The 23,933-nt window shown below is 33.7% G+C and overlaps 1 protein-coding gene across 1 annotated transcript in view; it reads left to right on the top strand.

The window, feature by feature from the left end:
* Positions 1–23,933, top strand: part of AKR1D1 (aldo-keto reductase family 1 member D1) — a 71,680-nt gene that overhangs the window by 24,310 nt on the left and 23,437 nt on the right. Inside the window, exons 4-6 of the mRNA XM_012551055.3 lie at positions 13,637–13,714; positions 16,437–16,559; positions 16,925–17,034. Coding sequence (XP_012406509.1) covers positions 13,637–13,714; positions 16,437–16,559; positions 16,925–17,034 — 311 coding nt within the window. The remainder of the gene's footprint in view (positions 1–13,636; positions 13,715–16,436; positions 16,560–16,924; positions 17,035–23,933) is intronic.

Genomic DNA, 23,933 nt, shown 5'->3' on the forward strand with positions numbered 1-23,933 from the left:
ATCATCAATTCGGGGAAACACCCCTGAGTCAACTATCTGGAGAATATCAGGTCACAGCTTTCAGGGTCCCAATTGGGAAGGTCCCAGACAGATTGTTCTCTTCATAGGTGAGATTCCAAAGAGACTCTGCTTTAAAGAACTTATGTATTACTTTAGACAAAGAAGGCTTAGTGCCAATCAAGAAAGCTCTCAGCCAAATTTTCCCAGGTGCCTGTGTTGGGCAGGTAGTCAGCCCCCTCAGTGAGACTCTTGCAAATTGTTTATTTTTAGTGAAGTGGCTAGGTTCCTGAAGATAAATTATTCAAGATGTTTTGACCTTAAAGATCACACACACACACACAGACGTACATATTATATAAATATAAAGAACCTTAGAGGTTATATATACACTGGCCTTCATCTAAAAATCTATCATATCTCCAGGCTTAGGTTCATCTTTAGGGCAAATATATGCAGAGTCTGCACTGAGACATGGAGGAACTTCTATACTATGTATATACCAATCATCCATAAGTAATTACCTTAGACCAGGCAAGTGGACAATGAACTGGATTCACAATAGAATAGGGAAAAAAAGACAGAATGTATTGTATTTCAGTAATTGCATCATGGTTTTATTGACTTCTACATAATCCTATTACAAAGTCTTATTGTGACACACAAGTCACTCTGGATTCCAAAAGGTCTTCAAAGTACAAGTTCTGGAATATTGTACTTTGCTGGAAAGGTTTTGATTACATTCAAAGTAATAGTATCTATATCAAGTGTGTGAGGTACAGCCTCATTAATTATAGAGAAGCTCTTGTTAATGATCCCAACTTTCTCCTTGGATCAATGACCTGTCTTTTTAATACCAAAATTCTTCTAGAGCTATGAAAAGCTACAATCTCTAAAAATTTTAATTTGGTGATCTTGTAAAAGACAATGGAGAGACACATGATAAGTGTAAGCAAGATGTAATACATTATAAAGAAAAACTAGGGGCAGCTAGGTGGCACAGTGGATAGAGTACCAGCCCTGAAGTCAGGAGGACCTGAGTTCAAATTTGGTCTCAGACATTTAATACTTCCTAGCTGCATGACCCTGAGCAAGTCGCTTAACCCCAATTGCCTCAGTAAAAAAGAAAGGAAGGAAGGAAGGAAGGAAAAGAAAGAAAGAAAAAGAAAAGAAAAATGGAAACTACATAAGAGAAATAATATAATGAAGACCATTAAAGAAGTATGTAATACAAAATATGATGGGAACATCACTTAACAAAAGCAAGAAATAATCAATGTATAGCAGAAAATTAGAATCATTGTGATATTAAGAGAATAAGAGGAATACCTTCAACATATTCAGTGGACTTCCTAAAATGAACTCATGGGACCATATGATGACAGTTTCCCAGTTAGATATTGGGTAGATATCAAAGACACGAAGGCCGTCCACTGCATCTCAAGTCTGAACTCTGATAAGGTCAAAAAAATTTTTATGAAGATCTGGAAACCCTTTTCATCAATGTGCCAGAAGAAGATAAGCTTATAATTCTAGGTGACTTTAATGCTAGAGTAGATTCAGAATTTCAGACATGGCAGGGAGTACTTGGGAGGAATGCAGCAACAGCAATGATCATTTATTTTTGAAGACTGGTGCGTCTCATGACCTTCTTATTACCAACACTGTATTCCATTTACCTAAATGCAATAAAATTTCATGAATTCACCCTCACAGCAAACACTGGCATCTAATAGACTATGTGACTGAAAGGAGAAGAGACAGACAGGATGTTAGCATGACCAAGATAATGTATGGTACAGAGTGCTGGACTAATCATTGACTTATCCTCTCCAAGCTGATTGTTTGCATCCAAAAAAAGTGGTGGCTCCAAAGCAAAAAGACTACTAGTTGGCAACAATGAAGCAGAAAAGGAGTGAGTAGCTTTCAGAGAATTGGTGTACATACAGCACTGCTTTTGTTCATCTGAGTCAGAATACTCACAAACATCAAGACTGGTTTGATGAAAATGAAGGGAAAATTCAGAAGCTACTAAATGAAAAATATCATCAGGATAATTCATCCATCTCTAAGAAGGTAGAATTTAAATCCATCAAAAGTAAAGCACAATTGAAACTTAGAGAAATGCAGAATTCTTGGCTTTGTAAGAAGGCAGATGAAATTTGGTTTTATGCTGATGGTAACAATCCAAAGTGTTTTTTATGATGCACTGAAGGCTATTTATGGGCCAAAGACCTATGGTTTATCTTATCTACTCAGTGCTGATGGTGCCATGTTGATTGGTGATAAGGACTGGAGAGATGGGCTGAACACTACCATAGTATTCTCAATAGATTGCCATCAATCAATGCTGAAACTATTGACCATTTCCCCAAGTTGAAATTAATGCTCCCTAACTGAAGTTCAGAGGAAGAAAAGGTTTTGATTGCCATTAGGCTATTTTTATGTAGTAAAGCATTGGGTGCTGATTCTATTCCAACTGAGATTTACAAGGTGTATGTGGGGGGGGGGGGGTGTCCATTGCTCATTAAAAAGCTGATTGAAATTTTCTAGATTGTATGACAAGAGGAAGTTAGGTCCCAGGTGTTCAAGGATGCCTCCATTGTCCATTTTTTATAAAGGTAAAGGGAATAGATTGTCCTATGACAATCACAGGGGTCTCTCTCTCTTAGTCATTGCTGGCAAGATTGTTGCCAGAGTTCTCCATGATAGGCTTACCCTACTGTAGTGTTCTGGTTGGTTGTCTGGTGGTCTGTGGAGCAGCCTTCTTTTCAGCAGAGTAATCCCCACAAGAATAGCCAGGTGTTAAAGTCCAAATTCTTTATTGTCTCCTTGCCTGGGGGCCAGGCTAGCTTGGTCTCAGTGGAGGAAATGCAAGAGGACAGGCCAGCCACCAAGATGGCGTGAGATGGAGTGAATCTGTCTCTGAGTCCGAGGGCTTGTGCTCCAGCCTCCAGTCACCACATAGATGGGAAATGGAACAAATGTGTCTCTGAGTCTGACCCTGGCTGAGTTTGTCCCAGTTTATATGCTCTATTATAATTAGATCATTTTCAGTATACTGAGTACAAACCAATCATTATATCACTAGGGAACCATTATTTGTTGTAAGATTAAATCAATCATACTGAACTAGAGAATTAATCACCAAGCTAAACTAGATAACCATTGTTTTATCAATTCCACTTAGTTAGCACCTTGTAAGAATCCTTGTTTCATATGCAGAGTTCTGGCCCATAACACCCTACACCTTGAAAAAGATCATCTACCTGAGAGCCTTTGTGACTCTAGAAGGACCAAAGCACAATCAATATGGTGTTTACTCCATAACAACTCTAGAAGAAATGCCAGGAGAAGTACAGAGATCTGTATACATTTGTAGAGCTAACCAAGACTTCTGACACTATTAGTCATTAGGGTTTATGGAAAATTATGTCAAAATTTGGTTGCCCAGAGAAATTCATCAGTATAGCATGACAATTTCATGATGGCAGGCTTGCCTACATTCTGGACAATAGACAATGCTCTTGAATTTTCCCAGTCACCAATAGAGTGAAACAACAATGTGTACTTACTCCCATGCTTTTTAGCATGATTTTTTAAATAAAGCTTTTTATTTTCAAAACATATGCATGGATAATTTGACAACATTGACCCTTGCATAGCTTTGTGTTTGAGATTTTTCCCCTTCTTCCCCCCCACCCTCTCCCCTAGATGGCAAGCAATCTAATTGCTTGTTATACATGTTAAAATATATGTTAAATCCAATATGTATGAACATATTTATACAATTCTCTTGCTGCATAAGAGAAATCAGATCAAAAAAAGAAAGTAAGAAAACAAAATGCAAGTGAACAACAACAAAAAGGGTGAGAAGGTTATACTGTGATTCACATTCAATTCCTACAGTCCTGTATCTGGGTGTAATAGTTCTCTTCATCACAAAATCATTGGAACTAGCATGATGTTTTCAGCCTTGTTGTCAAATGCCTTCTACGAGGACAAATGTGGAATCAAAGTCAGCTGCCTCATTCATAGTAAATTCTTCAACGTGAAAAAGCTACAAGTCAAAGTAAAGTGAAGGGAGTGTTGGGGCATGATTTTTTTTTTGCAGATGATCATATACTCAATACAGCCTCCAAAGCCAAGAGGAAATTATGAATCAATTCTCTGTTGCTTGTGATAATTTTGTCCTAACAATTAACACCAAGAAAACACAGGTCCTCCATCAGCCAGCATCACACCATCTATATGTGGAATCATCAATTACAGTAAATGGTAGAGTTCTGAATGCTGTGGAAAAGTTTGCTTACCTTAGCAGTATACTTTCTAAGGATGTCCACATTGATAATGGGATTGACATGCGCGTTGCCAGAGCTATCTCAGTATTGGGGAGGCTCCAAAGGAAAATGTGAGAAAGGAGAGAAGACTGACTACCAACTGAAAGTCTACAAAACCGTTGTGTTGACCTTATTGTTGTATGCCTGTGAAACCTGCACAGTATACCAACGCCATGCTGGGACACTGAATCACTTCCATTTCAATTGCCTTAGGAAGAACCTGAAGATCTCCTGGCAGGATGAGGTATCAGACGCTGAAGTCCTTTTTGGAACTAAACTGCTAAACATTCCAACTCTATTGTGAAGAATACAACTCCATTGGGCTGGCTGCATTGTTTGAATGCTAAATGTATGCTTGTCAAAAAGATTGTTTTATGGAGAACTAACACATGGCAAGTGCTCATAAGACGGTCAGAAAAAGTGATACAAGGACACTCTCAACATCTTTCTTAAATTTAGAATTGATTTTACAACACAAGTGTCACTAGCACAGGACTACTTAGCATGCGATGCCCTCATCAAAGAAGGTGTTACACTCTATGAGCAAAGCAGAATTTAATTAGCTCAGAAGAAACTAGGTGCTCAGTTAGAGAAGAAATGTTCTTGGAAACTATTTGTTCACAGAAACCATTTGTGTCCAATCTGTGATAGAACATTCTGAGTGTATCGTTTTGATCAGCCACAGTTGCACACAGTGTAATGTCATTTCGACACTCTTTGAGAACTAAGGGCAACAGCCAACCAGCCTAAATAAACTACTAGAGTTCTTCCGGATAAACAAAAAGAATGTACTTATATAAATATACACATCCACATAACTACATATTGCACACCAATGCATCAATTCCCTAGACTAAAATATAGATACTGTCATGTACAAAAGGGAGGAAGGATAGAGATATTCAAGTCTCTGAGAATCATAAAGAATTTGGTATTACAAAGGACATATTTTGGAATAGGAGGCTGCATATAACTAGCAGAAGACCTGTCTTTGTTCCACATTAATGAATATAAAAAAGTGTTTGGTAAGAATGGCTTCTGAGAATGGATCCAATCATTCTGGAGAGCAATTTGCAACTATGCTCAAAAAGTTATCAAACTGTGCATCCCCTTTGATCCAGCAGTGTTGCTACTGGACTTATATCCCAAAGAGATCTTAAAGAAGGGAAAGGGACCCATGTATGGAAAAAAAAGTTTGCAGCAGCCCTTTTTTTTATTATAGCTTTTTATTTACAAGATATATGCATGGGTAATTTTTCAGCATTGACAATTGCAAAACCTTTTGTTCCAACTTTTCCCCTCCTTCCCCCCATCCCTTCCACCAGATGGCAAGTAGACCAATACATGTTAAATATCTTAAAGTATATGTTAAATACAACATATGTATACATATCCATAGTTATTTTGCTGAACAAAAAGAATCAGACTTTGAATTAACCTGTGAAGGAAATCAAAAATGCAGGCAGACAAAAATGGAGGGATTGGGAATTCTAAGTAGTGGTTCACACTCATTTCCCAGAGTTCTTTCACTGGGTGTAGCTGGTTCAATTCATTACTGCTCTATTGGAACTGATTTGGTTCATCTCATTGTTGAAGAGGGCCATGTCTATCAGAACTGATCATCATATAGTATTATTGTTGAAGTATATAATGATCTCCTGGTCCTGCTCATTTCACTCAGCATCAGTTCTTGTAAGTCTCTCCAGGCCTCTCTGAAATCATCCTGCTGGTCATTTCTTACAGAACAATAATATTCCATAACATTCAATTTATTCAGCCATTCTCCAATTGATGGGCATCCATTCAGTTTCCAGTTTCTGGCCATGTTCTGATGAACATGGCTCTTTCTAACAATGAGATGATTGAGTCCAGTTCCAATTATCTTTTGACAAAGAGAACCATCTATACCCAGAAAGAGGACTGTGGGAACTGAAGATGGATCACAACATAATAGTCTCACTCTTTTGGTTGTTGTTCATTTGTATTTTGTTTCCATATTCATTTTCTTTCCTTTTTGATCTGATCTTTCTTTTGCAGCAAGATAATTATACAAACATGTTTACATAGATTGTATTTAACATATATTTTAACATGTATAATATATATTGGATTATTTGCCATTTAAGGAAGGGGGTGGGGGGGAGGAGGGGAAAATTTTGAACACAAAACTATGCCAGGATTAATGTTGAAAAATCATCCATACATATGTTTTGAAAATAAAAAGCTTTAATAATAATAATAAGAAGAAGAAGAATGGTTTTGGGCCATGAACAAACAAAAAAAGGTAAACAAAAGATTAATTAACTAGCTATCCATATGCCAACTTTCCCATACAAATTTTTAAAAAAATAATCTTGAAGGTATATGAAGAAAATGAGCAGGCTTTTGCAAATGACATAGGCCATACATTTATGGTCATACAATTCATTGATATATATAGAGCACCTAAGATCCCACTGTACTTATTGTTTGTTAACTATGTAGAATGCAACTTAGCTACTTTCATCTTAAACTAGTCTTTTTGATAATGAAGCAAGGAAGCATATATTTCAGTACTTTTATTTTTCCCACACATTCTATTCTCCCATATCCAGGAAGATTGTGTCCAGCTGTTAAAATCAACCAAATTTGAATGACCCTTAAGTAACCCTTAAATGCATGCCCTTGCCTCACTAACTCTGATGATTTATGACTGGAGATCTCAATTCAGACATTGTGAAGATGCCTGGCTCTAATAGATATCCTGACCCATTCCTCACATAATTTCACCCACTGCTTGCTGGTATGTCCAAGATAGTTTTATTCTTTATAGGCTGGGAGATATTGTTTTTCCTAAAAGAAGCCATGTCTCCAAACTTAGGCAGCTGGTTTTTTTCTTTTTTAAAATAAAAAAGTTTTGATCACATCTTGCCTGAAGAAAGTAGTTTCTTCCATAACTGTTTTTAAAAAGCATTTTATTTGGTAGAACAGAATACAATTGATGACTTTACTCCTAGAATTGCTATGAGGATAAAATATCATATTTGTAAAGCCTTTAGTACTAAGTAGGCACTTACTAAATGCTTCCTTCCTTCCAGGCTGTCCTTCAACAAGTTTTCCCTTGGACTTATGAGAAAAATTACACAAGAGTATTAGAAAGTATTAACAATTGAAATAAAAGTTTTGATCTTATGCTTACTGACATCAAGCAAGGCATAAAAAAGGATGTATGGCACCCCCAAAAGAGGAGAAGAGAGTTTACTACAGTCACAAAATATATCTAGCATAATTTGAAAGAGAAAACAGATTTCCTATATCATGTGAATTTTTTTTTAAATTTTTTTTATTTAATAGCCTTTAATTTACAGGATATATACATGGGTAACTTTACAGCATTAACAATTGCCAAACCTCTTGTTCCAATTTTTCACCTCTTACCCCCCCCCACCCCCTCCCCTACATGGCAGGATGACCAGTAGATGTTAAATATATTAAAATATAACTTAGATACACAATAAGTATACATGACCAAAACATTATTTTGCTGTACAAAAAGAATCAGACTCTGAATTATTGTACAATTAGCTTGTGAAGGAAATCAAAGATGCAGGTGTGCATAAATATAGGGGCTGGGAATTCAATGTAATGGTTTTTAGTCATCTCCCAGAGTTCTTTTTCTGGGCATAGCTAGCTCAGTTCATTACTGCTCCATTAGAAATGATTTGGTTGATCTCGTTGCTGAGGATGGCCTGATCCATCAGAACTGGTCATCATCTAGTATTGTTGTTGAAGTATATAATGTATATCATGTGAATTATCTAGATACTCTTATTTGTGGAAGACATTGTGCTGATTGCACTGATCCCCAGAAAATTAAAGAGCCTACAGTCAACTCAAAAAAGTTTTCCTAGTCAAAACCCATGGGGAAAATCTATGTAGTACTATATAATTTTGCCAATTTTTTGTTGTAGTTATATGGTGAGTCCTTATTCCAGTAGCTTATATCTTGGTGTTTATTGAATACTAGAATGCTACATATATTTGGTTCCAAATGTTGTATACCTAATCTATTCCACTGATCAGCTCTCTATTTTTTAACCAAAACCAAATTGTCATGCTTACTGCTATGTGATTAATTTCATATTTAATACTAGAATACTCACTTAATTCCTGCTTCTTTTAATTATTTCTTTTGAAATTCCTGTTTTTCTTCCATATGAATTTAGCTAATATTTTTCTAGTTCTATTATAGTTTCTTTCTTTCTTTTTTGTTTTTTTGGAGGCAATTGGGATTAAGTGACTTGCCCAGCGTCACACAGCTAGGAAGTGTTAAACTCAGGTCTTCCTGACTTCAGGGCTAGTGCTCTATCCACTGTGCCACCTAGCTGCCCCTTATAGTTTGTTTTGTACTTTGATTGGCATATTGTAAAGTAAATTAATTTGGAAAGTATTGTCATTTTTATATCATTGGCTCATCCTACTCATGAGCAATTAATATATTTTTTAATTATTTCAATCTGTCCTCATTTCTATAAACAGCATTTTGTAGTTGTTTTTTACCTAGATCTTGTGTGTATTTTGGAAGGCAGATTCTGAAGAGTTTTTTATATTTTGTAGTAATTTTAAATGGAATTTCTCTTTTGATCTTTTTCTGCTGGATAATATCGGTAGTAGGTAGGAGTAATAGTGAGTTGTGTAGATTTATTTTATATCCTACAATTTTTGCTGAAGTTATTTAAATTAATGTTTAGTTGACTCTTCAAGGTTTTTTTTTAGTACACCATCATATCATCTGCAAAAAAGTAATAATTTTATTTCTTCTTTACTTTTGATTAATTTTTTCCATTTCTTTTTCCATATAGCCACAATTTTTAGCACTTTATAAAGTAGAATGGGTGACAGTGGACATCCCTTTTTTTTTTACCCCTGAATTTCCTGGAAAGATTTTTAGTTTATCTCTATTGAATATAATGGTAAATCTTGTTTTGACATACATCATACATATTATTTATCATGATAAGAAAAGAGCAATTTATTTGGTTTTCTATGGTTTTTTAAAATGAAAATAGAAATGGGTGTTGTCTTTGTGAAAAAACCTATTTTCTAAATCTATTGACATAATCCTATTTTTGTTGCATTATTAATGTAGTTAATTAGGCTTATTAGTTTCCTAATATTTAAAAATCCTATATTCCTTATATAAATCCAACCTGGATATTCAGTGAAAGCAAGGACTTTCAAGTATTCTTGATGAAAAGACCAGAGATGAATAGAAAATTTGAGTTTCAAATACAAGATTCAAAGGAAGTATAAAAAAGGTAAATAGAAAAGGATAATCATAAGAGACTTAATAAAGTTAAACTGTTTACATTCCTACATGGGAAGATGATACTTGTAATTCATAAAAACTTTCTCATTTTTAGGGCATTTAGAAGGAGGGCGTATATAGAGAGGGCATTGGATGAGTTGAATATGAAGGGAAGATATCTAACAACAAGTTTAGAGGTTAGAAGGAAATGAACTTAAAAAGAGGCAAAATAAAGCTTTTACAGTGGAGGGGAAGAAGGAGGAGATAAGGGGAGAATAATCAAATCTTACTTTTGTCAGAATGGCTCAAAAGAGGGAATATTATACATATTCAATTGGGTATAGAAATTTATCTTATAGTACAGGAAAGTAGGAAAGGAAAGGGATAAAGTAAAGGAGGAATGATAAAAGGGAGGGCAGATTAGGAGAGGGGGTAGTCAGAAGTAAAATACTTTTGAGGAGGGCAGATAGATGATTCAGTGAGCACCAGTGTTGGAGTTGGGAAAACCTGAGTTCAAATCTGATACACACTTAGCAGCTGTATGACTCTGGACAAGTCATTTAACCAATTGACACGCACACACACACACACACACACACACACACACACACTTTTGAGTAGCGACAAGGTGAAAAGAGGCAGAGAATAGAATAAAAAAGGGAGAGTGAAATAGGATGGAGAGAGAATTGTGGGGGGGAAATTGAAACAAGTTTCTCTGATAAAGGCTTCATTTCTCAACCATACAGAGAACCAAGTCAAATTTATAAAAAGTCATTCCCCAATTGATAAATGATTAAAAGATGTGAACATTTTTAAGATGAAGTAACCAAAGCTATCTATAGCCATATGAAACAATGTTCTAACTTGCTATTAATTGAAGATATGCTAATTAAAAGAATTCCAAGGTACTGTCTCATACCTTAAATTGGCTAATAGGACAGAAAAGGAAAATGACAAATGGTGGAGGGGATATGAGGAAAATAAGACATTAATACACTGTTGATGGAGTTGTGAATGATTCAACCATTCTGTAGGGTAACTTGGAACTCTGACCAAAGGGCTATAAAACCATGTAATAAAATCCTTTGACCTAGCGATACCACTACTAAGTCTATATCCAAAAAGAGATTAAAAAAAAAAAAAAAAAAGGAAAAAGGACCCACATGTATAAAAATATTTATAGCAAAGAACTGGAAATTAAGGGGGTGCTCATCAATTGGGGAATGGCTGAACAAATTGTGGTATATGATTATGATAGGATACTATTGTGCTATAAGAGATGATGGTCAAGATGCTCTCAGAAAAGCCTGGAAAGATTTATATGAGCTGATAAAGTGAAATGTACATGGTCATTTTAATGTAAAAGTCTCATACACTGGCAAGGATAAGAATACTCCTTTCTATTTTCATCCAATAATCCTCCCAAATATACAAAATCCTTTTTGTATCTAACTTTTCCAAAATTCTATTAAGTTCCTCAACTTCTTTCTTGCTTATTTTTGGTTAAATTTGCATAGTTCTGAAAGAATTTAAATAACTTGAGAGCATTCATATTATTATTTTACTGTCTATTTCTTCCTATAAATCATTTAGTTATTTCCTTTAAGTATTAAGTACTTATACAACTTATGTTATATATATGTTAAGTATTGAGATGATTTATTGTTCATGATTCAGCAAAATGTAGTTTATATGTTGTCTGTGTGTATTTTTGCTATTTTCTGAGAACATAATTACTTTTCCTGCCCTTTTTTTAAACTTCAGATGAAGCACAATAGATTTTGCTACAGTTCTTTAGCTCTGCGTGAATCTTTTATGCTTCAAATGTTTCTCACACTCAACATATTATTGGATTCTATAGGCCTCTTCTATTTTAAGGATTTTAATCCATTCAAATTCACAGTTGTGATCATTGTTTATTTCCTTCCATTTTATTTTCTTCTATTTTTTCTTTCTTTGCCCCAATCCTTCTTCACATGTAAAAAGAGTCATAGAATACCAATGCTTTACATTTGATATGCACAGCTTTCAACTCTTCTTTTCTTTTTCTTCTCATCCAAACCAATCATGAGTTCTTATTCTTTTTGTGTTATTTTAAACCTCACTTTATAATTCTTTTATTCATACTTAGGAGTTGTTTGTTCTAATGACTAATCTCCTATTGAATCTTTCTTATTCATTTTTCCCCTTCTCCCTTATATCTGTCGAGTTAAATTTACTTCCACACTAAGGAGTACATGTGCTTTTGTGTATTGTATTCTCTTTAGGCTCAATGAATTTCAAGTAATGTCTGCTTTCATTTTTGTATAAACTTTTACTTGAACCCCTGAGTATATAAATTCCCTTCACTCCTCTTCTTTTCTTCCCTAGTATGTCTTTTTTTCTTGTCTTTTAAAATAATTAAAACATGACAAAAATTATTCTGCGGCCATAAATCTGATTTTATTTCCCTTATTCTCCCTCCACCCTCCTCTATTGCCCTCAATGGTATTATAGCTCTTAGGGAATTCTTGTATCACACACAGCCTCATTAAAATGCAATACTCCATCTTTAGCAAGTCTTCCAATTGCTCACTTGAATTTCCTTTTTATGCTTCTCTTTACTCCCATTTTTGTATTTCAAAGTTCTGTTCAGCTCCAATCTTTTCTTCTATATTTTTTGTAAGTTCTCTATTTTATTACAAGTCCATTTTAAAGTTATTCTTGATTGTAAATCGATGTGTTTTGACTGTTGGAATATATATGGTATTGCATGCTTCTCCACTCCTTTAGAGTGATAATAGAACATCTTGTGTGATCCTGAATATGATTTCTTGGTATTTTAATTCTTTTTGGGAGGTCTGTTTTCAACATTTTTTTACCTTCTCTTCCAGAAGCTCTGTACTTTGATTATGGAATTCTTAGAAGTTTTCACTTTGATCTTTCTTTCAGAAAGTAATTGGTGGGTTCTTTCTGTTTCCATTTTGCCCTCTTGTCTGTACAATTTCCTCTCATAATTTCATGAAATATGATACCTAATCTTTCTCCTTTCTCCTGCTTCTTTCCCTTCCTCTTCTTTCTTCTTTCTCAGTGAAAAAGGACTTTCAGATAGTGCAATGATTCAAATTTATAATGTTGAGCTAGAAAAATGACCACTGTAGTTTCTTTCTTGATTTCTTAATCTGACATCTTTTTTAGATCATTGTTGGAATAGATGTGAGAGTAGCTAGGCTATAAAGTTTCTTCCTACTCTATCATCTTTGATTGTCCAAAACGCTATCCTTATCTAATAAAAGGAATAAGAAAAGAGTAGAGAGCATTCTAGTCATGCAAAATATCATGTACAATTTCACTGAAAAGGGAAATGGCACATTAAATTCAAAGAACAACCAGTCCATTGTGTCTGGAATTTAAGAGTGTATAAAGGAATAATAAGAATTAAGGCTGAAAAGACAGATTAGAGAAAGGCAGTCTTGAAGAAAGCTGAAAGTCATGAAAACCTAGATTCAAATCCTGCCTATAATGGGTAGTGGTTTTTGAGCCTGAGAAAATTACTTGATGCCTACAGACAACTCTCTGACACCATAAATTGAAAAGCTGGTGCCAGCCTATGTTGGCTAGAGGGAGTTCTTTACTGGTATGTGTTTTTAGTATAGAAATCACAGACCTGGTTAAAAAAAAAAGCCAGATAGATTGATTCCAGATAGCCAGGAGATGGGAGGGGAAAAAGGAGTCATGGAGTTAACACATACATTTTTGTCTTAAGGCATTAGGGAACTACTGGAATATCTTGGGAGTTAGAAGAGGGAGAATGTTGAGGTCAGAACTTTGAAGATCTACCTTTGAAGATGATTTGATAGATTAGAAAGAGAGAACAGATCAGATTCCATAATACTGGAACCCGTGTATTAAGTTTTTTCTAAGCTTATCCAGTTTCCAAGTCTAACATTTTATGATATATTCATTTTAATTTTCTGATTCCAACATCAAGAAGTGAATAACAAAGAACTTAATCTCTCTCTTCCCCCTCCAGCCTGGAAATGTCCTTTTCCCCAAGGATGAAAAGGGAAATTGGTTGTTCCATAACATAAATCTGTGTCACACCTGGGAGGTAAGACTGAGCCCTGCTCTTCATTGCCTGAACTCCTTTTTTGCTTTTCTTTTGGGATTTGGGGGATTATTAGTGGGAAGCTAGATGTTTTGGATTTGCTCTGATTGATACTGATAGAGCAGTATGGAGCAACTACTTTGGGAAAATTTTAATACCTGTTTGCTCTGTGTAAGCAGGCTTTTCTATATTTTGCTTGTACTTTGATTTTTTTTCACTTTGTCCTTTTTCTTAACATGCATAGGGTCTAGGAGACATTGAATGAAATGGATTTGCAGGGATATTGACATAGGTAGCCCATTATTGAAGGGAGAAAACACAAGTGAAATGTTTAAAGGTGTTCAGGGAAAAGAGGGTTAAATTATTTTTTAAAAATTCTAGAAGGACCTCAGACTTGTTGGAAGACTATAAAGTGGTGAAGCACAAGCATGCATGCACACAAATACACATGCATACACTAACACACACCCTTGATCAAAGGAATCTCATTTGTTTGTTCTCCACAATGAATATCTACCCTACAGGTTATATAGTAGAATAAAAATACTAAATCTTGTTTTCCATTTTTTTTTTTTTTTTTTTTTTTTGAGAGGGAGAGAGGAGGAACAATTGCAATTACTTTTCTTATTTAGTTCAGGTCAAGAAAAGTGAAGATGGAACAGTGTTTCAATGAATGTTAATGACTGTCCATGCACAAAAAGAGATGAAAAAGAATGAAATTTCCACTTTAAAGCCTTCACTAATTACCATCAGGCTACAGCTGTTCTGAATTCTATCACAAAGCCTTTTTTGATGTTTTATTTCAATAATTAGGTGACTTCTTTATGAGTCATCCTGAGAATACAATTATCAAATTAGACTTTATTTTAATTTAATTTATTTATTTTTGTTTAGGCCGTTGGGGTTAAGTGATTTACCCAGGGTCACACAGCTGGGACGTGTCAAGTGTCTAAAATCAGATTTGAACTGAGATCCTCTTGACTTCAGGGCTAGTGCTCTATCCACTGCACCATCTAGCTGTCTCTATTATCTCAGATTTTAAAGAGCTGACCTGTATTGAATGCTCTTCCTATCATCTTGTTGAAAATAAGTTTCAAATATTCATTTTATTTAAAATAGCTTTCTAAAATACATTCATATATCATAGCTTATTCATGGTTTCTGTTGAAAGAGAGATAATTATTTGGTTACAAGAAAGAAAGAGCCTCGACTTCCAGGAAGTCTTTTTCTATTAAAAAATTCTGTCTTTCCCATTTAAAAAAAAAAATCCTTATGGGGATTTTCTTCTTTTCCTCCATTAATTTGCTTTCTTGTGGAAAATAAATTGGGTGACAACAATTAGGGTCCCTTTCAATACAGGATGAGATTTAGAGGCTGTGGTAAGGGAGAAAGGGTCAAGGGATAGGTGAAGAAAAGGGATGATTTATAATAATGTTCAACTCTTTGTGGTCCCATCTGGGATGGTTTTTAAAAATTATAATAATATTTCATTTTCCAAATACATGTAAAAATAGTTTTCAACATCCTTTTTTTTTTTTAACTCTGTGTTCCAATTTTTTCTTCCTCCTTTACCTCTGCCCTCCCCAAGATAGCAAGTTATCTGATATAGGTTAAAAACGTGCAAGTCTTTTAAACATATTTCCATATTTGTCATGTTATGTAAGAAAAATCAGATCTAAAGGGAAAAACCATGAGAGAAACAAACAAAAAGGTGAAAATACTATACTTCAATATTCAATCTCCATAGTTCTCTCTGTGGATGCAGATGAAACTTTGCATCACAAGTCTATTTGAATCACCACATTGTTGAGAAGAGCCAAGTCCATTACAGTTGATCATCACATAATCTTATTACTGAGTACCATTTTCTCCTGATTCTGCTATCTTCACTTAGCATCAGTTCATGTAAGTCTTTCTAACCTTTTCTGAAAACATCATTTGATATAGAAGAATAATATTCCATTACATTTATATACTATAACTTATTTGACCATTCCCCAACTGATGGACATCCACTCAATTTCCAGCCCCTTGTCAGTATAAAAATGACTGCTACAAACAGTTTTGCACAGGTGGGACCTTTTTCCTCTTTTATGATCTCTTGGGATACAGACTCAGTAGAGACACTGCTGGGTCAAAGTTTTACAGTCCTTTGGGCATAAAGCCAGAATGGCTAGATCATTTTGTAACTCCACCAACAAGTCATTAGTGTTCATTTCAGCTTTTCTTGTCAAAGATACTGGAGTGGTTTGTCATTTCCTTATGTAACTCATTTTGCAAATGAAAAACTGAGCAAAAAGGGTTGAGTGACTTACCCAGGTTATATAGCTGGTAAGTGTCTGAGGTTGGACTTGAACTCAGGAAGATTAAACTCAGGGTTAGGGTTAGATAGATTTTTCCTGATAGATAGATAGGGTTTTCCTCATACTAGGTTTAGCTCTCTATCCACTGTGCCATCTAGCTGCCCTTTCTGCCAATGTGCATCATACTGTGATATTGGAGAAAACCCTACCATTCTTTGGGCAGAATATAGTTAGGGTAATACACCTGGATCTTTGCCTTTGCCCTTTTCTTCATCTCCATTTGCCACTTGTAAAGAAATCACTGAGTACATCTGTGTCTTTGGGTATCAAGTTCACCATTTATAAAATGAAAAATTTAGACCAAATGATATCTAAAATCCCTTCCAATCAAAATCGATGATGCTATGATGTTTTTGGCCCAGGCTCTGGAAGCTTGCAAAGACAGTGGCTTAGTGAAGTCCCTTGGAGTATCTAATTTCAATAGAAGACAGCTGGAACTCATTCTGAATAAGCCAGGACTCAAGTATAAGCCAGTCTGCAACCAGGTACTTCTTCCTACTGTGCATTACAACAAGAAATATTTTTGGTAAAAAACTATTAGTACCTATGAGTCTAGTAGAAAAATATATGAATTGGAATCTATGAGAATCCACAATGAGGGGGGAGGAGGGAAGATTCTCAAGTCCAAGTGTTCTCTAAAACTAGTATCATAGCTCCCTTTTCCTAGAAAATTTGCAGAATGTAAAGAATCTCAGATGTTGGAAAGAGAAGACTACCAACAATTACCCCGGTATCCATTCAAGTTATGAATAGGATCAATGGCATCTTCCTATCTTTTCTGCCAGTGCATCAATTACTTCAATGCTCTAAGTTTTAATCTTTCATTCAGCTTTATACTTCATCCACACAGGTTGAATGCCATCCATACTTCATCCAGACAAAGCTCTTGAAATTTTGTCAAAGCCATGATATTGTCATTGTGGCATATAGCCCTTTGGGGACCAATAGAGACCCAATGTGGTAAGTGACGTTTTTCATATCAGGTATGGGGTTTCATATCTGAATTTAGGGTTAGGGTTAGAATTGGAGAATTAAGGACAATACAGTCTGCTATATGGGTGGCGCCAATTTCTTTTTTTAATGACAAATGACATTACCAGTGCAGGAGGAAATTGAACTGTTTTGGTTAACTATTACAAGATGTTTCATTGTGCTACTGATTATAATAGTAATTACTTTTGTTTTTTTAATGTAATATAAGTGATTGCTGTTGCTTTTTCAAGTTTTCCTATTGAGGCATATGTGAGTTTATCTGTTTAGTTTTCCTTTGATAATGGAAATAAATAACCATCCCACATTTCATTCATGTTTTCCATGGAGTATCTTTCTACTCCTTGTTTTGTGAAAATACTAAACATGAGCCCCAAACTAAGCTTCAAGTAATTGTCTTCTTGGTTCGAAGTGTAAAATGCCAAAGAACATGAGAAAATAAACTTAACCTATCTTATTAAAAACCAGACTGAATGTGGTTGATGTGTCCATGGGAGGCCCCTTAGTGGAGAGAGAGAAAGATGCAGAATCACAACCCCTGGCCTACTCGTTATAATTGTTAGAAGTATTTTGCCATGTTTTCAAGTAAAGGCTAGGACTAGACCTCTACTAGTCATCGATAATATAGATTAAGAGATCAAAATGTTAGCAGACCTAGATGACCTCTCCAATGACTTCTAAGTTTATTCAACAAACAAATTTATGTGAAAATCCTATCTTGGGAATACAGATACAAAACAGATAAACAAGGTCCTGACTTCAAGGACACTGGGTACATCTCTATTTTCAGAAAAATAAAAAAGCTTCAACTCCTTTAAAAGGTTTCACTCATATAAAATGTTTAATATAAAAGTTGCTGGGAATTGTCAAGCTAAAGGATGGTCCTTTTTTCATATTATAAATTTCACCACTAGATCACATAATCTATTTATCTATTATAAATGTAACTATCAACAAAAACAAGTTGTCCAATAAGTATAAAAGAAGAAAAAAAAAAAAAAAAGAAAAAAAGGAGAAGAATAATAAAATCATGGATAAAACCCCAAAATTTATAACATATGTAGAATATGTAAAATACAAACAAACAAAAAATTAGTTTTCTGGGTTTCTTTCTGAATTTATCTGATAGACTTTGTTTTCATGTGTATGTGTGTTTGTGTGTGTGCGTAGATATGTATGTGTGTATATATATATATATATATATATATATATACATACATACATGAAAACAAAGTCATGTATGTATATAGTACATATGCCTGTAGGTCTGTGTGTAGTTTATCTATATACATATATGCACAATACATATGTATCACATATACACATGTATATATACAGCAAAAGGCTATAACAGTTTATATTATATGTTAATATATTATAAATATTTATAAAGTAATATTTCAATATTATACATTGGCAATATATAATAAATATTTGCATTTATTATAATATTTAGAATAATAATATATCTATAAAATCAAATCTTCACATTATGAAATATTTGTAAGAATATCAATATATAACTAACAACATATACATTATGTGTGTATATACATATACTATACATATGGTACATATAGAATGTAAATTGCCTATAAGAGTACCTGGTACATAATAAATATTACATAAATGTTAACTATCATTATTAGCATTACTATTATTAATATAATAAAGGTGTATGCCATTTTTAGTCTTTATATTTATTATTTTGGTTCTGCTAATCTCACTTTGGATCATTTAATAAAAATTTGTAGTCATCGTATTAATCATTTCCACCTGTTATAATATTCTATTACATTAATACAATATAATTTTTAGTCATTATCAATCATTAGACATGTTACAGTTCTTTGAATGATTGCCTGGATTTGTTTGCGAATCTGTGAGGGATGTAGAAGACCCTTACCTAAAATGACTACTCAGAGATCACTCAGTAGAAGGTAGAAAAGTTGTTTATTGAAAACCTCCGAAGGATGAGTCGTCCCATGGCGACATAAGAAAGAGAAAGCTCACGGTAGGAGGGCTAAAGAAGTAGTAAAGATACATAGCTTTTATACAAGAAATTACACCACAAGTAAGAGAGCATTGAGAAGGGGAGAGGGAGGCATCTAATTGGCTGTTGCTATTTGGGGAGATTGGAATGGAAGGTTTCTGTTCCCCTGAAATCTCCTGATTTCAAGGAAACAGAAAGTTAGGCCTTCAGGCTTAATCAAGCAGATAGTGATCCAGCTAATAGACTAAATATCGATAAATGTCAAATACCAATAAATGTCATCAGCTCAGGTTAAGTAAATATGTTTCTAGCTGGCCAAGGCTCAAATAGATATGAGCCTGCACATATTATACAGGTCATAGGGGAAACACAGAAATAATGAAAATAAAATACAGAAAAAGAATTCATACATTCCTGTAAGTTCTTCACCTTTTCTCTCTCTATTCCATACAATTCCCCCCTTGTAATGTGTAAATGATTTTTATCATATTTCTATGAAGAACTTACACACTGTTCAAAATCAATTAACATATCTATATACATTGTTTATCAAGTTCACAATCCCTCTCTAATACATTCCAGTCTTTTATCTGAAGAATCATCATTTTAATAGCTTCTTCTGTATGCAATATTTTGATGGGGACCGTTGAACTATTCTGGTTACTAATTTAATTATACAGGGTAGACATAGTGGCAACAGGATAATACCACTGATTGGATTCTTCCCCTCACCCCCAAGAAAGCTGTAATTAAGCAGATACATTTGTAGATATATATGAACATACATATATATGTATATATATAATATATAGTGTATAAATATGAAATACATATACATAGATATTTATAATTATACATATATATACACATATCTTCATATGCATCTATGGAAAACTATGATAGACTTGTTTGTCTTCTGTTTCTCTGAAAGTAGATAACATCTTCCTTCTTAAGTCCAAGTCTTTCCATATTTTTCTAAATCTATCAATTCATCATTTCCTATACTATAGTAATATTCCAACCTTATGTAGTCTAGTTATTTTTAAATAGTCTAAAACAATATTAATATGGCTGGCATATAATATAGTTTCCTTATTTTTCTCTTTTGAGAAAATCTATTTTAGTTTAAACTTTCTCTGAGATCATGATTACTACTCCTGCTTTTTTTAACCTAATAAATTTTATTCCCGATCTTTATTATGTTTGTTTGTATTTCATATTTCCTATTCCTCCTGACTCCTCTGCTTTACTTCTATCTGCTGCTTTGTTTTTCTATCTTACCTCTCATCCCTTATTCTCTCCCTCCTAACCCTTTCCCCTTCCTTGCTTGATCTCCTGTTTCTGTCTGAAATTAGAAGACTTTTATTCCCTTCTAAATGTATATGTGTTCTCTCTTTGAACCAGATCCAATATAAGTAGGGTTCCCTCTAAAAATCCTTCCTTTATTATCTTCCCCTTTCATGTTCCCTTGGCCTTTTAGTCCTATCTGAATAAGACATTTATACCCTCATACATACATATATATATATATACACACACACACACACATATATATATATACACACATATATGTATGTATGTATGTATGTATTGTTCCCTCTTTAATGCATTCCTGATGAGAGTAGGGTTTCAGAACTACCAGCCCTGCTCCCCCATCTAATTCCTCTGTGTCAATTCTTCCTCACACACCTCATTTATATAAAAGAATTACTCTTTTTTTATCTTTTCCTACCTGTTTTGTTTTTTAGAATTACAACATAATTTAGCTCTCTACCTCAATCTTGCTTTTGAACTACCCAATTACCAATGACAATATTAGACATATGATTTACATTTCCACGTATAAAAAGTTTTTCATTACTGAGTCTCTTGTAATTAGTCTTTGATGTTTACCTCATAATTTCTCTTGGATGTTATATGTCAAGTTTTTAAGTTCAAGTCTTTTTGCCACAAAATCCTGAAAGTCTAGTAATTCATTTGCGTAGACTATTTTGTTTTGTTGATGATTTCAATTGATTTATTATTTTTTAAAAATATATTATTTTTGCACATTTAACATATATTGGATCATTTGCTAACTGGGGGAGGGGTGGCAGTAAAAGAGGGGAAAAAATTAGAACACAGAGTTTTATAGGGGTGAATGTCGAAAATTATCCATGTATATATTTTGAAAATAAAAAGCTTTAAATAAATAATTTTAAGGTAGGAAAAATGAATATTTAAATCTGACTTTACAAGTTAAAATATTACAAAGTTTACAAGTTAAAATTAAAATTTAAAAATGGTTTCAAAATTTTAAAAAATACATTATTCTGAATTTAACACTCCTCTCCATCTTCTCCCCCCCCCCATACATACACACATATACACACTAAATTAGAATTTCCATATACACAGCAGAGTACAAGGATTGTATGTGAGGTATATATGGCTTTTTTGTTTGTTTAACTTTATTAGGTTTTTTGTTTTTTTTTTCCTGAGGTAATTGGGGTTAAGTGATTTGCCCAGGGTCACACATCTAGGAAGTGTTAAGTGTCTGAGGCCAAATTTGTACTCAGGTCCTCCTGACTTCAGGACCCGCGCTCTATCCACTGCGCTACCTAGCTGCCCCCGGTTTGTTTAATGTTTTTTAAATCTTTTTATGTAATATTTAATTTTTCCCCAATTATATGTAGAAACAATTTTTCAGCATTCATTTTTAAAATTAAGTTCCAGGGGCAGCTAAATGACACAGTAGATAGAGCACCGGTACTGAATTCAGGAGGACCTAAGTTCATCTGGCCTCAGACACTTAATACTTCCTAGTTGTGGGATGCTAGATAAGTCATTTAACCCCAATTGCCTCAGGAAAAAAAATTAAATTCCAAATTCTCTTCTTCCTTCTTCACCCTCTCACTGAGAAAGCAAGCAATTTGATATTGATTACACATAAATAACCAGGCAAAACATGTTTCTTTATTGGTCATGTAATAAAAGAAAAAATAGACCAAAATAAAAACCCAAGAAAAATAAAGTAAAAAATATATGCTTTGATCTGTATTCAGATTTTATCAATTCTTTCTCTGAGGATGGATAGCATTTTTCATGATAAGTCCTTCAAAAGTGGCTTGGATCATTGTATTGATTGGCATTTGCTTTTTTTTTTTAAAGCATATAATAAATTTCACATGATTTTCAAAACAATCTGATTATCTGTATTTTCCTATGAACTTCCTTTCATTCTATTCTAAACATTTTAAATCTTTTCTTTATTTCTCCCCTTTAAAAATATATTTTTTAAAATTTTTCAATCATCAAGCATTTTTTTCCCTCCCATCTGTTTCATGCCTGATTTGGGGAGAGAAGAAAATATAAAACCTTTGTGACAAACACAATATAGTGAAAACAAGTTCCCCCATTAGCCACAAACATATGTGTCTCATTCTGCATATTAGTTTATGCATATTATTCCTTGTAGAGCCATGAACAGCTTTATCTTCAGTACTCTGAAATCCTGATTGATCTCTTCATTGATCAGAGTATTAAAGTCTTTTAGAATTATTCATTTTTATAATATTGGGATCACAGTCTAAATTATTCTGGTTCTTTTTATTTCCTTCCCATCAGTTCATACAAGACTTTCTCAGTTTTCTCCAAAATCATTGCTTTCTTCATTCTTTTAGCACAATAGTATCGAGCCATAATTAGCTTAGCTGTTCCTCACCTGATGAATAATTTTTTTTCATTTCCAGGTGTTTGCCATTAGAAACTTATTTTTCCTTTCATTATTCTTCACCTATTCTTGTATTTTTCAGAATATCTATTTTAGCCTTTTATTATGTTTTTAGTTAGGGTTCCAGGGTTTTTTTCTTTTAATCTGTTCTCTTTTTTGTTGATGAAATGCTTTAAATTAATATGTTTTCCCTTAAAAATGTTGTAGGTAAATTCCCAATAATTTTGATATTATTATTAATATATATGTATCATTTTTATAATTTGTTCTCTAAACCACCAATTTTCCAGTATTAAGTCATTTAGTTGCCCACTGATTTTTAGTTTTCTCTTTAATGGCCCTTATTTAAAATAATTTTTGTTGGATTGTGATAATGAATGTATTTAATAATGTGGTTTTATGCATATTTGCTGTGTTTTATGCTTTTTTTTTCTTTAAGTATTTTGATGATATGGGATTTGGCACATATATATTAAGTATTGAATCTAATTCACTATATATGATATTTTTTAGCAAAATGATTTCCCTTTTTATCTCCTTTAATTAAGTTTATTTTTCCTGTCACCTTGACTGGAATTATAATTGCTACATCTGCTTTTTTGTGTTCAGCTAAGGCATAACAGATTTTGCTATATTTCCTTATTCTAACTCTTATAACATGTTACTAGATACTGCTTTCTAGTCCATTCTGTTATCTTCTTCCATCAGTACATCTTATTAGCATTCACAATTATAATTATGTCTTCCTTTTTATTGCCGATTCCTACCCTTTCTTTTATTTTAATTTTAAATCTTTCTTTATGATTGGGCATTCCTTTCCTAAATCTACCCTCCCCTTTATTGTCCTCTTTCCTGTTGCTTCCTATTTCTTTGGAGAATTAAACATATTTCTACTACAAATTCTTTATGTATGTATATGTGTTCTACCTAACTTTGACCAATTCAAATGAAAGTGAGATCCAAGGGATGCTGCTCCCTCCAATCCACATGCACTTCTTCCATATTTGAATAGACTTTTATTCATTCCTTCTGATTCTGTCAGATAATTTGTCTCATCTTCCCTCCTTTGTTTATTTCCCCCTATGTGTGGGATGCAAAGATCCTAACCCAAATAGAAAAGTTTCTTTATTTTGATTCTTTCAAGAAGCAGGGCAGTCATTTCAC

Source organism: Sarcophilus harrisii, chromosome 5 (genome assembly GCF_902635505.1).
Source record: "Sarcophilus harrisii chromosome 5, mSarHar1.11, whole genome shotgun sequence".
NCBI classification, from domain to species: domain Eukaryota; kingdom Metazoa; phylum Chordata; class Mammalia; order Dasyuromorphia; family Dasyuridae; genus Sarcophilus; species Sarcophilus harrisii.